Raw genomic sequence first — 14,867 nt, 5'->3', positions numbered from 1 at the left:
CCCTCAGCTGTGCTGTGTCAATCTCTCTGACACCCTCAGTTGGACAAAACGTCACTATGGGTGGGTGTGACTAATCAAATGTAAATGCTGCTATTCTGTGAGCCAATCAGGGACCGGGGTTGACTTCGTCCGTAATCCGTGATGACAAAGCTGTTCAGGCCTTTCTGAAGGCTGGTGTCGTTGCATTTGGCCCATTTCATGGGTTTAGTCCGCAAGAGAACTATTTATAGTTGAATTATGTATATTGTGTATTATGTATTTTGTATCTTTATATAGAGATAGAATGATATATAATACAATATTTACAATATTTGTATAAAGTCAGTTTTTTTCTTATCTGGTTGCATTTTTAGGAAGGGATTTAAAGGAGATACAGTGGTCAAAAGAGACATTTTTAATGAAACCTCCAGTTAAAACAGCACTTACAATTACAATTAATCTCACAAAAAGTCGTGGTTTTCAAAGCACTAGTCGCGTCATTCAAAAGGTGACCACAACACAGACCGACAAATACGCACCCTCTTTCAGCCTCTCTCCCACACACACAGACACACCCCCCACACACATTAGCTAACACTCAACACCGAAACACATCAGAACAAAGGGGCTTTTGTGCAATCTGCATGGAGTAACACATCAGAGGATTGCTGGGATTGCTTTCTTTGTGTGCGCCTTTGATGTGGCTTTTCAGCTCATTAGGCCCCATTTCCCATTGACTGGGAGCCACCGTGACAGCCATTTTGGGACAGACAATGACCCGTAGATGAGTTAACGACACTGTTTTCATTTGCCCCCCCCTCCTTATCGACAAAGTGCACACATCACCTCATTGGCTGGCCGGCCTAACAGCCATTGTGGACATTGACAGCTGTGGGAAAATACTGGGGTCGTAGGTCACGAAGGCAAGCAGAGAAGTTCAAAGGTCGCAGCATTGTTGTCACGCCGTGGAGAAGTGCATTCAAGGACCCATAAACATAACTCATCTCATTGGTTAACCTCAAGCTCGAGGCAGACCCAGCTTTATCAATAAAGAGCTTTTGATTGGCTGAGGGGGTAGGGTGTTTGCTCTTGCAGAGATGCTGCTTTAGTGATTCCTAGCGCAGTGACGTTCAAAGTGACTTCTCATGGATTAGACAGTTGTTCCCTTACTACAGAGCTCAAGTGCACGTACCAATCACAATTAGGTTAGATTGGATTAAATCGTCATGCAACACAACTGAGGCATATTCCTGGGGATGTTTTGTTGTCTGAACATCTTTAATTACATTTCGTTGCTAGATTGGAGGTTCCAATAGCAGGAATTATATTGGACTCTATGTCATCCTCCCACTGGCAATGACACTTTTGTTTTTGTAAGCAGGAAGCCAACCATGGAAAACCCAGTTTGTTTGTCGTTGTGGAGGAATCTGTCTTTAATTATCTCACTCTCTCACCCCCTCTCTCAGAGTGCCTTTAGGCCAGGGATCACCTCGCCTGAATATAAACTCCACAATCAGGTAGCAGTGAATACGTTGGACAGCTCAGCTCCTAACTGTGTGTGTGTTAGGCCACAAAAGTATCACTGAAAAGGGATATTTGTACTCTGACTGATCGACTAAAGCTGATGGTTATATTTAGCTGTTATGTTGTCCAGAGAGAAATGCCTTTCTTTGATTATTATTATTATGAAATTATGCAATTGAGTCAGAGACAGTGAGGTGGATTTGATTATTTTGGCAGTATATAGAAATATTGGTTTAAAGATTAATGACACACTCACTCGCCAAATATAAATGAAGACAGATACTGTATGGGAATCATCACATTTTTCCTCTAGATTTGACGCACATGCTTATACACACAGAAATGTTGAGAATTGTTTAGCCTACAGCTTATGAATCTTTTTCAGCACATTTGTATTCAGATGCGATCATTACCATGGATATGTTCTCATTAGGTTTACTGGCCTTCAGACACAGACAAAAATCACCCAGACCTTCAGCAGCTCACTAATTTCCACATTATTAAAGCCAGTTTGGGTTATCGCTGCTGACTGTGTCCTCACATAGAGTAATTTCCTGCTTATCATTTACACAGATGACCCTGGTGTGGCTTAATCAGCGCCATAATGGGCTTTATGCAATGCGCTAGACAATGGTCTGGAACTCGATGAGGACATTTATGCTTTACTGATGGGGAGTGGTTGGTCCAGACACGTTTGAAACATGTGTTGACGCTTCAATAAACACATCTCATTTGTAATTAAAATGAAAAAATGTTAGATGATCGTTTGTCTTAACACTCTAAATTTGAGCAAACTACAGCTGGGTGGTAAGTGTAACACCTTTCTACTTTAGTACATTATCATTTAATTAAAGATGGACTGAAGCGTGGAAAACGGCTTTCTAATGTGGTACCTGTGCTAACTGCAATAGTGTAATTTTCCAACTCCAAACAAACTCTACAAGGGCCATTGGAGACAGGATGGGTGAAATATGGGCCCTCGTCGGCACATATAGTTTGCCACCATTAGGTATTCACCCAATTCCTACATGGATCACCTGGAGACTCAAACATTGAATGGCTCAAAGTGCACAGAAACAGTGATGCAGACCTTTTTAAAAGGCTATTGGGATGTCCAGGATGTGGAGCCGAGGGGACTGGGGGGCAGCGGTGAGGTCCGTGCTGAGCTGGCCTTGGCTTCGAGATCGGGAGAGCAGCATGGCGGGCAGGGGGTAGCGCTGGGAGCGTCTTCCATAGCCCAACTTCCCAAACATCTCTTCACGTTTACAATCAGGACTTGCCACTTTGCCAGCAAAAAGAAAGAGAGATTTGATTTTAATGGACCAAAGGAAAATGATGGGAGAAAATTGTTCAGGCCATGAAAGGTACCAACTAAAACCAAAAACTTGAATTGCTTTTAAGCTTAGTGTTGGTTGGGGCACAGCTTTAATCTTTAATAAGGAGTTAGCCACAGTGGTTCTTACCCGACTGAGCTCCAGGTATGTTGAAGGCATCTGAACGCCCACTCCAGTAGTAAGCGGGCTTCTTCCCATGGTAATCTCTGATGTTGGTCTTAGCATCTGGAAATAGGAAGCACTGATAAAGTATAGTACATAGGGGTGTGACGAGATCTCGTGCCACGAGATCTCGCGAGATTAAACTCGACGATATTACCCGTCGCGTTAAAAATCTGTCTCGCGAGATTTCAAAAAAAATAAATAAAAAAAATACCCGTATTACCGTCGAAGATGCCCCCGCCACTTTTAAATGATTTGTTTGTCAGCATTTTGGGTACCCGGCGGAAATTATGAATGGCAGTAGAGTGACTGATAAGACACGGACAATACCAAGTTGTCAGTGACATACTTGGTCAGACTCTCTGTTTGCACTATTTGCACTCTGTATTGACGGAGTAGAACTTTGATTTGGTTTTGCACATAATATTGTTTGCACTTGAAAAAAAAGAGAATTATTTAATTTACTTCAACTTTTATAAATTTTAGTTTTAGTTTCAATTTCATGAATGTTAAAGGTTGGGTACGCGATTTGCGAAACGCCAGCAGATTTTGAAAATACACAACTCAAATGGTCCTACCCCCTCTCCTTCAACGCTGACTCTGACTCCACCCATTCCAAGTACCTGGACGCGCAATCATGCACGAGCGCGAACAGAGATGCGCGAGAGCGAGCCAGGCTAGCGTAGGTTTTCGTTTAACAACATGGCACTACATTCAGCTGTAAATTACACCCAGTACCGCGGGAAGTAGGGGTTTTGGGGGTGCTGCAACACCCCCTGTCCGAGGCCCTGTCTTATCACAGAAAAAGATCATTTCTAAAAACTCCAGCCAAAGTGGAGATTTCTGAAAACGCCGGTTATGTGTTGTCGTATCAACGGGGAGAAACGGGATTTTAGGTTCTGAAGCGTCACATTATGCACCAGGAAATGCTTAACGTCATGTGAGCGTCCGCTGTACCGTATTGGTCCGAATATAAACACAAACCCCATTGTAATACGACCTATATTTGGAAAAAAGATTTGAAGACCAGATCTTGATTTCATGAATAAATAAATTGTATTAATTGAAATAATATACGAAAATAAAAAGGCATAGAATAAAACACTGCATTGCCACTAAACAGTAGTGCAAAAAGGCCGTACTGATGTGTACACCAAAGACTTCCTGACACTCCTCTGCCCCGCTGTGTTCGCTCTGGCTGTGGTCGCTCCGAACTGTTTCGGCCCGTGGCAAAGCGAGTCATCCTCGCTGCTGTCCAAGGCATGTTGAGACGCAGCATTTATTTAATGCTCATATGTCCTAGTGCTGAAAAAAGGCTATATGAAAAAGTGTGAGGGTAGCGGTGGTGCGCTAAACTTGTTCTGTGAGCAGCTGGATGTGAACCATGGTGTGAAGGAAGTGAACACAACGATCGATTTTCAACTTTGCGAGCATGCACTGGTGTAATTGAGCTGCGCTGCTATATATCTTTTTTATCAATGTGACGAGTTGCAAGTCTAGTGCAGGCCGGGTTTTTTTTTCCAGCACCCCCTGCTGAGAATACGTTCTCGCGGCTATGGTTGCACCAGATGTTATAAACATTAAACGGTCACATAAATCATTACTATTTTTAGAAAATGTATGTTTGTTTCATATAATTGTATTGGAAGTCCTGGTTTTCACTAGGGTTGCCGCGGTGTGGACATTTTCACACCGAGTAATACACTCGTCTCAACACCGGTATTACCGAGTATAAACGGTATAAACTTTGAAACTAGGTCAACCGCCACACAAGCATCGGTTTTTAGACCCTTCTCGTCCTTCAGTTGCCGCCAACGTTCAAAAGCAGCGCCTAGGATTATTCTTGATTTCAGTTTTTCTCTTTCAGCGTTTTTATTATCAATTACTCTCTGAAAAAGAGTTTTCCTTCTCTTTGCTGGTGGTGGTGGTGGGGATGGTGGCGTCTTGTCTGCCATGGAAATTGTCTTCTACTGCTAGGTCCAAATGTGGATTAACTAGTTCCAGACAGATACCGCAGGATAACAACAAACAGGAGCTTGCTCTGGGTCACGAGCTCTGGGTCACGAGTACTGCACGAAGGGGTCGCGCGCGGGGCGCGGGGGAGGGGGAGTGCAGTACGACCGTTTGATTGACGTACTTACTGTCCAATGCAACGAGGTGGCAATCCAAATGATTGGCTGGAGTTTTTCGAGCCCTGCCCGTTCCACAGATGATTGACAAGTTTAATTTTCATGTCAGTACTTCTGACTCAGTGGCTGTAAGCGGGTTATGATAAGGATTTCAAGTAATTTTGCAAAAATGGCCAAAAAAGCGAATTCCGTACCCAACCTTTAAGATAAGAGTTATAATAAAACATTACAAAATGCATGTGCAACTCGGTTAAATAAAAGTCTGTTGGTCCAGTCATATATTTTGTCATTGTAGTTTCCTTAAAATCTCGTCTCGTCTCGATCTCGTGAACCGAATATCGTGTCTCGTCTCGTCTCGTGAGCTGAGTGTATCGTCACACCCCTAATAGTACAGATATAGAAACAACACCAATAATGTCCAAACGATTTGTTGTCAAAGTGTGGGACCTCAACTGTGACACCTTGAAATGAAAACTGCTTAAAAAACTAAGTCAAATTGTGTCAGGTGTCTTCAAGCCTGGCCATGATCCACACTTTTTCTTCTGCCTGAAAATCAGGGTCACTTTGAGATGGGCTACATCTTGCATCCCCACTGTTCATGTTTCCCTTTCTTTCTCACAGTCACCATAGTTCTGCACACACCCCTCTCCCTCATGGTCATTGTAGTTCTAGATCTCTCTCTCTCATGGTCATCTTAGTTCTACACCTGCCTGCCCTCTTAACTGGTACCGCGGTGGCTAATTAGCAAGCCAAGGCCTAAATCCACCTCTCTGCCCCCCCCCCCCTGCAAACAAGAATCGCTTTGCAAGGCTGAGGGCCCAGGGGGGCTGCTGGGGGGAGTCAGCTGGGTAATTTTTTGGGATAACATATAGTTGGGTAGTAGGAGAGAGAGAGAACAGTGTTTTAGAGTGTGGAGCTGGGAGAAGCAAGGAGACATAATAATTCAAAGGGAGGGAGAGAGAGACTCTTGGAAAGGTCAATAACTTATTCTCTTACTGAAGGGAGTCAGCGGTCTGAAATCGATGATTATTGATTGCTGGAGAGCCAAAACATTGTCTCTAAACAAACACAAATTATTGAACTTCTTGCTGGATTATCTCAGCATTTATTGTCTTCCAACCGCTGGCTTCAAACAAGCAGATTATTCCGACAAATTTCCCAAAGCTTGTCAATTCAGAGCCACATTCTCGTTCCACACACACACGCACACACGACACACACAAGCATTTCTTCATCCTGAAAGCTCATGTACTGTAGGCTACATTTTGTCGGTACAGTCAATTTCGGCAGAATTACAACTCTGAACAAGGAGAGGGTCCTTGGGAGGCTGGGTTTGTGCCAGCCGATGGAGGCAGTGCGTAACTGACCCCCGTTATTTCTCATGCTTAACCTCCCACGGATGCTTCCTCAAATGCATGTAAGCTGGAATTTCACCTCTGCTGCTGTGCAGCCCCCAGTGTACTACGCCCCTGCTGGGGCACTGGGGGGCTCCTGGCAGTAGAACAAACTTGGCACCAAGTAATCCAATCTTCTCCTCAGAGCTGTACCAACTGACAGAGAGTTGCAGGGTTTACCTGTTTTTGGAAGTGTTGCTCAGAGATGGAGAAACACTTCACAAAGAGAGATGGAGAAGGCCAAACTCACTCTCAATGGTTGCATTGTCCCCGTGCATGTATTGTGTGTTGGTAGGGGGTACAGTGGCACATACTGTAAGTGTTGATCAAGGCCAGGACCATGTGCTGGTGGCTGTGGATTGAGGCCAGGTGAAGTGCGGTGTACCCCTGCAGAAAAACAAACACACATTGTGACCTTTGCATAGCACGTCATCAAGAGATTTCCTACCTGTGACATCACCATGACCAGACCCAATACTGGTTTACCGATATCGGTATTTGTTGACTTTACCATGACACCATTGTGACCTCATCAAAGTAGACTGATCAAATGAAGACTTGAGACATGTAGGAACGAGAAAAAGTCCTCATTTGTTTTAGAAATTAATCTGGAATTTTATTGTAGGCTGCTAGAAACAAGTTGTATTGAGATTCAGGATTCAATAAAACATTCTATATGCATTTCAGTGGGAAAAGCCTGTTCAAATGAGAGTTTAAGAAGGCCCTTATCTATTTACTTTTTATCTGTGTAAATCCTATAATGCCTATCATCCTGTCAATTCAAATAACCGCGTTTCGATCTGACAGGTATTCATCTTTTAGATTAAAAAGGATTCTACTATTTCTACTCCCGCCTGTCTGTTTCCACTGCAGACTCCGCTAGCTTCCCCTGCCCCATAGTTACCATCAACGTCACGATCCAACAAACAGCCGTCACTCTGCCATGCAGTCAGGCGATGGCAGGAGTTAAATGACAGTAAAGTTGCTCTGGAGGACCTTTTGAAGTCAGCGTTCATCAAGTAAAAGGGTCCATTCTTTTACAATAGGAATGAGGCGAGCGAGCAGAACGCAAAACTCAGATCACAACGCCATCATGCACAGCTCTTTGATCAACGTACTAAAGATGCCAATCTGCAAGCCCTCCTTCTCTTCCACCAAACACAATGCTGCCCCCCCACCCCCAAGAACCCTCAGACATGTCTGTTTTATGTGTCACAAACTAGAAGAGATAATACATTTCTAAAGTGACATGTAAAAAACACATCCTCGACAAAAGACTGGAGTGACAGATGAGTGCGTTTGACTTGAGATGACGGCGTGTCTGTTTACCCCAGTCAGTGTGTGTTTGGCCGCATGGAGAACCTAAGGCCTGCATGACGGAGACCAAACACAATCCATCAGAGGAAACCAATAACAATTTGCCTACGATGAAACCCCTCTAGTTTTGCTCTTTGATCAAATATGTATATTTCACATGAGATGTCTGACATTTGTGTAAAGGTTGAGATGGTTATTTTTTTATTCGCTACCTGAAATGCACTTTGAGCATTTTATCAAAGGTAAAGGCCACTTCACCAGGTGGTCTTCCAAGCCAGGTGAGATCAAGGCATGGCCGTGCTAAGGATTATATAGCTATACAGCATGTATCGTTATGAATAGCTGTACATGCTATAAAGCACGTTATGGGGTTGAACCTAAACACAGGAAGAAAGTGAGGTTTAACAAATGAACTCACCCCCTTCTCACAAAGAGAACGTTGAATGTTGGTAGGAGGCAAAAAGGAGATAGAAAAGAAAAGGTGAAGTCATACCACATCAAGCCATAGTTTGCAGCTCTGCCCAATACATTCTGACTTAAACAACTATAAATATCTATGTTTCATGTTGAAGATATCATGGTTATACTATGATAGTGTGTGAGTGACACATATGGGGATACCTATGAGAACTTGAACTGAGATTGATTATAATTTACTCACATGCTGTTTGATGACAAACAGAGCCAGGGAAAGGGGTAGGATGGAGCATGACAAAGAAGATATGAGAAATGAGATTTCAAATTGAAAAACTGCATTTAAACACATAAAGATATCCATGTATTCCATCCACAAGCAAACTGATACTTAGATAAACCCAAATATAAAATAAAAGCCATTGCACCTTGGAATTGCTCTTACAACTTCATCAACATTATCGGAACCCAATGTTTATCTATTCGATGAAACTACTGAAGTGCTATTGCTAATGAATTAGAGAAGAAAGCCGTTGAAATCCATCACACACACATAGCGCCCACCCACCACCTCCTCCTCCAGCCAATCACACACATAGCGCCCACCCACCACCTCCTCCTCCAGCCAATCACACACATAGCGCCCGCCTACCCCCCCCCCCTCCAGCCAATCACACACATAGCGCCCGCCTACCCCCCCCCCCTCCAGCCAATCACACACATAGCGCCCGCCCACCACCTCCGCCTCCTGCCTATCCCACGCCCCAGAGAAAACTGGGCCATATTTCTCCTGCTAATGCTGTTCTATGGATTATTGATTTCTGATTTGCTAGCTGTCGCGGTTGAGGGGCTTTTTATCAGAACCATTACCCCTGTAACGATTAGAGACAAAAAGTTAATTACGTAATTATGGAGCCAACGAGAGACTTGTCTCCTCTGGTTCGCTCTGCTGGGGTTTAAACATTATCTAGTGCATGCACATCATAAGCTGAGAGGCAGCCGGGAAGGGGAGCAGATTAACACTTAGAGAGGCACGTTAAATTGAATTCTCCAGCCCCGCGGCTGTCTGGGAAGCCATTAGGTAATGACAACATTGGCCCTTTTGAATCAATCCACTGCACACCACTGTGGGTCTGTGTGTGTGCGTGAGTGTTTGTGTTTGTGTGTGTGTGTGTGTGTGTGTGTGTGTGTGTGTGTGTGGGTGTGTGGGTGGGTGGGTGGGTGGGTGGGTGTGTGGGTGGGTGTTTTCCATTTTTATTGACCCTGAAGGTAAAGTTTAACCCTTTTTTTTTTTTTAGCACAAACGCTACTCCTCCTCCCAAGTGTTAGTGTGTGTGTGTGTGTGTTTGTGTCTGTGTGTGTGACCCAAGTGAGTCAAGATTCAAACTAATGGAAAGCAACATGGGCAGTGTGCTTGTGTTAGTTTCGGCCGCGGGGGGGTACTATGGGAAAATTCCCAGCAGGTGAACCGTGTTGTGTCTGTGTTCTTTTTTTGGTGTTTAGCAGCAGAATGTCAGCAGCCACAGGCCAGCCAGGGTTACCTGTGTGTGTGTGTGTGTGTGTGTGTGTGTGTGTGTGTGTGTGTGTGTGTGTGTGTGTGTGTGTGTGTGTGTGTGTGTGTGTGTGTGTGTGTGTGTGTGTCTGAATGGGGAGAAGAGACTAGTTGAGTAATTGGAGAGGAAAGCCTGCATGCAGAGTCCGCTGTTTATAACCTTGGGGTTAAGTGAGAGCAGGAATCATATAATTGGATAATCAAAAAGCCCCTGCAGGCTTTAGATCAAGTGTTTGACTCTGTGTGTTTGCGTGTGTGTGTATGAGTGTGTGTGTGTGTTTGTGTGTGTGTGTGTGTGTGTTTGAGTGTTTGTAAAAGAGAGAGAATTTCTCTGATCTGTTTTTGAACTGTACGTTCCGAGAACAAGGAGGGAGGGAAGGTATTTTCTCCAATCTTCAATAAATGTCAATAAAACTATTATTCAAAGCTCCTCAGGTTCAGTCAGTGCGGTGCCCTGTTTCTTTTGACCAGACCTGTCTAGTGCTGCCTGTCAGGAGGTCAATCATCCCCTGGCCCCACCCCATATTCTCTCTCTCTCACACACACACCTTGTCACTACTCACCGATCTGACGTTAACGTCCACACCGGACAGAAACATCAAGTCCACCGTGTCGAGACGGCCCTGCTTGGCTGCCCAGTGGAGAGCTGTCTGACAGCCCCAACACACACACACACACACACACACACACCCACACCCACACCCACACACACACACACACACACACACATTTTACTATTTAGGATTCATCTACATTATGTCGAAATGCTCTTTTGTGTGTGTGTTTGTTTCAACCAAATTATATAATTATTTATAATTTACAAGTTAGAGTTTTACAAGTCACACTCAGACCTTACATCCATCTAAACACATCCTCAGTGTAGTATTTTTGTGCGTATTTGAAGTTCAATAATAATCAAGTCACCTGGGTTAATGATTTAACATAATTTAACAAATAATTCAATCCCTTCTAATCGGGTTGATTGCTTTTAAGTGAAAAATAAAGGATGATGAAGAGAGGGAGAGAGATCTAGTAGTTAAGGGCAAATCTTTTATCAATTCTTCCTTCCTTCTTGAGCTGAATTCATGGTTAATTTGCCTGATCAGGCTGTGTGAAGAAGACAGACACACTGAGTGCTGTGTCACAATATAGGCTTCATTCAACCCAAGGGATTATCCCTTTCTAAAGAACCAAATTCAAGGACATTTACCCATCAAATGTGTGCTGTATTGAAATGTGTAGCTAATCTCATTGGTTAATTGATTCTAATATAACTGTAGCCATGTGTGTATGGAGGAGTACTTATGGACAGCATAAATATCCATTTTGGAAACATTTACTTATGTGGCTACTTCGTTTTTACCCAAATGAGGTTATCATTATCTCTATTTTAACCCTTTTAAAGGTAATACATAATAATTATAATAACAAATAAAATACATACAATTCATAATTATTCCCATTTAAGAACCTATAATTCACTAGTAGCCATGCAGTTCTAGAGTTGTCAGAAGAAAATCTGGAAATAATGTCATTCTGTTCTGCGTATTCTAATGAGGAAATGGTGATGAGTTTGAGACAACCAACGGATTGGTTTGTTATCTATTATTAGTTTTATATATATATATATATATATATATCAGTTTGAGTATGCAATCTAAGACTTGCCCAGCAAATAGTGAGTGGCTATTCAAATTAACTTACAAACTTCATGTTTCCCACCATCCAAGGAAGAGACATATAAAGAAAACAGAAGAAAACAATGAGATAAACAAAATAGTGCCCTAATAATGGCTATAATATCCTCAATTGTGTGTGTGTGTGTATGTGTGTGTGTGTGTGTGTGTGTGTGTGTGTGTGTGTGTGTGTGTGTGTGTGTGTGTGTGTGTGTGTGTGTGTGTGTGTGTGTGTGTGTGTGTGTGTGTGTGTGTGTGTGTGAGACACGGGTGTGTGTGTGTGTGTGGGGGGGAGGTATGTGTGTGTGCATGAATATGTGTGTGCACTAACATGTGAATATATCTGTCTAATTTGTTTGCAGCCGTTTAAGTTTTCCAGTGGAAACAATCGCCACCATGATTGTCTGGTGAATCTCTGAAAATGTCTATGGAAACTTTGGATTGTAAACGCCAGCCCACCACTAGAGCCGCTGAAGTGTCAGGGGAGTGGACACTGAGCAGAGCCAATCTCCTCCTCCTCCCCCTTCACGCTCTCCCGTGTAGTGCGACTGCACAGGCGATCCGACAAATGGAACACAAATAAAACACGCTTTCTGCTGTTCTCCTGCCTTTTAATTACCCAGCGCCCAGGCCTCCCGTCCGGCGACCCGCTGGCACGCCAGGATTAGCTATCACAATGGCCGCAAGCAGGGATCAAATATAAAAACATTCATATGTTAACCCGGGACATTTAGTGGGAGTTTAGTGCGAGCCTGCGTTGGGCGGAGAAGGCCCGGAGGGTGCTGACAAGCAGCGTTAACAGCCGTGGTTTTTCATTAGAAGGTGTGAACCGAGCACCGCTTCACCCGCTGGCTTCTTCCGCCGCCTGGCGAGACTGTTTGGGTCGCCACCTGTGCTGAGCGCAAAGTGACGGCACCGCCACCGAAAAGAGAAGAGCAACTTGACAACCCGTCCCAGGCCGGGTCACACCTCGGCCACTTCAATGCCATTCCCATCATGCGTCCTTCACTGAAGCGTGTTCTGTATAAATTAGAGGTGGAAAATTCACTGTTCTGTACTTTGCGATGTGAATATCAATAGAAATACATACGTGCATGTATTGGGACCTTTTATTCTGTCACAACACCACCTCCACCCACTGATAAACAGAAGCCAAGCTTCCCTGAATGCGCTGCGCTCTGTGTGGCAGATTTACAGGAGAAGCTATAGTTTCCAAAGACATGCCATCTATTCAGCAACAGAAGGGGCTCTATAGCCAATGGGGAGGTCTGTTGTCTGTGTAAGGGGCCGCATCAACAGTGACCCGGCACAAACCAGCAACAGCCAACCAACAGCCTGGGTTCGGTGGACGGGAATCTGTTGGCCGTTGAGCGGAGAGGAAAGAGTGATGGGCAGGGAGAGCTAGCGGGGATCGACACAAAGAGGGCGGGGAGAGGAATATCAAAAAGGCGTACATTTCACCCGCCTGTTTTGACCAAGTCAAGCATGAAAAGGGGTGTAATACTCTTGAGTGGCAGCAGAGTGAGGCCATTGATGCAGTTATTTCTGCATGGGGGGGTTGTGCGGAGGGTTAAAAGACTGAGGCATCGGGCCATATGGAGGATCCTTTGCAGAGGCTCTGAATAGGAAGCTTAAAGGTCTGGGCTGCCTCCCCTCAATGCCACATTCCAGATCAGGCCTTAGACCCGGACGTTTCAAAGCCAGCCCTGCAAAAGCGCTGCCATATCTGCCAGTTTGAAATAGTATCTACTTTTTGGGGTGTAGAATCTCCCTGTTGACTTAACAATGAATCCCAGGGACATATGTTGGGCCATTGGCTAGGCGGTTCTCAAATGGGCCCCTACAACAAATCAGGGCTCTATAGGCAGAGACTGTGGCTGGGCTTGTAAGCTGAGCTGGTAAGCCTACCCCATCGAGGTAATTTGTCAGAATCAGCCTAATGGAGTTTCAACCTCCTGTTGAATAATATCTTCAACTGTAAAATCAGTGCAAACAAAGAAGGAAAAGACAAAGGGGAGTGTTGTCTTCAATATTAATTACCATATAATTACAATATCATTACATTTCCCTGTCGTCTGGGCTGTTTGGCCAGCAGCTGATTAGCATTCTACATCCGACCACAGCGTCCGACTGCTAATGGAAGCCTGACTGAGACACCTGATGAAACACCGAAAAACAAAGAGAAGATAAAAATAACCCAACAGGACGCTCAGTGTGTAACGCAGCGTTTAGCATTGGTGACAGCGCACAGAGCTGTCAAAACAGTTTGATACCAGGCCTGCACGGAAATGCCAGAGGTTTTGTTGGTTTTATGGACAAACATGCCAGTAAAATTGTGTGTGATTCCAATTTACATGAACTGCAGTTTGTTTTACACATTCTCTCCGCTTCAAAGCCTCTACGAGACGTCTAAATGTCCGACACTGGCAAATCTCTGAAGCTATTATCAAGATGTAGAGGGAGGTGGGGCAGCACTGTGAGCACTAGGTGTGCTTAGCTCATCGAGGAAGCAACCAGATTGCTGTCCTCTCCGTGTTGTCCACGTGCATTTCAATTATTAGAAAGAACATGACAGGGAAACAGAACTTACCCCCTTCGCGTGCAGCCATGTTTACATTCCCGAGGCCAGACAGGGACGAATGAACAGACAACAACAACAACGAAATATATTAATATCCACATTTACACATATCTTATCATACATAACATTATACAGTACAGGTGCCAGAATAAGTCAAAATGTGTATTTTGGTTCATGGACTTATTATTATCATACAGTTATAGCGACGTAGGTAGAAATAGATAGACAATATGGTAACATGGACTCCTTACCGTCACAAAATCCTGTTGAATGCATAGAGAAACAAAAGAAGATATGAATAATATGAGATTATATGTCATCCTGTTGAGTCAAACAGAACTACAATGAGGTGAGATGTGGATAGAGTAATTCAACAAATGTAGAGTTATATTTAAAGTACTGCAGTGTGTGTTGCTATGTGTCACTAACAGAATGTAGCAGTATGTTTCAGTAAGTGAAGGTATCTCAGTAGGCTAGGGTCAGTCAGTCACTTGTGTGGTGATCCTGTTTCATCACTTAATGTGCAGCCTTTTGTAACAGCGCACACAAGACATGATCAGAGAGCTGACCAATGTCAACACCAAAGAACTTGATTGCACGGGTTGCACGGTATCAACTCTGCATTCAGCTGTTTCCCCCCCGACAGGGAGAGACGGACCACGCCCGCTGTGTCTCAGGTGTTGAGGACAGGACAGGCGCCGACGTAACCATGGAGATTTTGGGTGGGTTGGGGAAACAGATCAGCGTGGGAAAACTGCAGGTGGTTGAACGATAAGAGATAGGGCTAACCTTTCCTGTCCTGTTC

General features: G+C 44.1%; 1 protein-coding gene across 1 annotated transcript; it reads right to left on the bottom strand.

Annotated features, from left to right (window-relative positions):
- Nucleotides 1-395: 395 nt before the first annotated feature.
- Nucleotides 396-10,448, bottom strand: LOC130389258 (ankyrin repeat domain-containing protein SOWAHA-like). The gene is made up of 4 exons (XM_056598955.1): nucleotides 10,369-10,448; nucleotides 6,837-6,909; nucleotides 2,967-3,062; nucleotides 396-2,785 (listed from the first exon to the last, which is right to left on the bottom strand). Exons 1-4 carry the CDS (start codon nucleotides 10,402-10,404, stop codon nucleotides 2,598-2,600), a joined length of 393 nt encoding a protein of 130 aa, XP_056454930.1. The 5' UTR covers nucleotides 10,405-10,448; the 3' UTR covers nucleotides 396-2,597.
- Nucleotides 10,449-14,867: the final 4,419 nt, after the last annotated feature.

The sequence above is a fragment of the Gadus chalcogrammus genome, chromosome 9, assembly GCF_026213295.1.
Source record: "Gadus chalcogrammus isolate NIFS_2021 chromosome 9, NIFS_Gcha_1.0, whole genome shotgun sequence".
Taxonomy (NCBI): domain Eukaryota; kingdom Metazoa; phylum Chordata; class Actinopteri; order Gadiformes; family Gadidae; genus Gadus; species Gadus chalcogrammus.
This window is presented reverse-complemented; position numbering and strand designations above follow the sequence as displayed.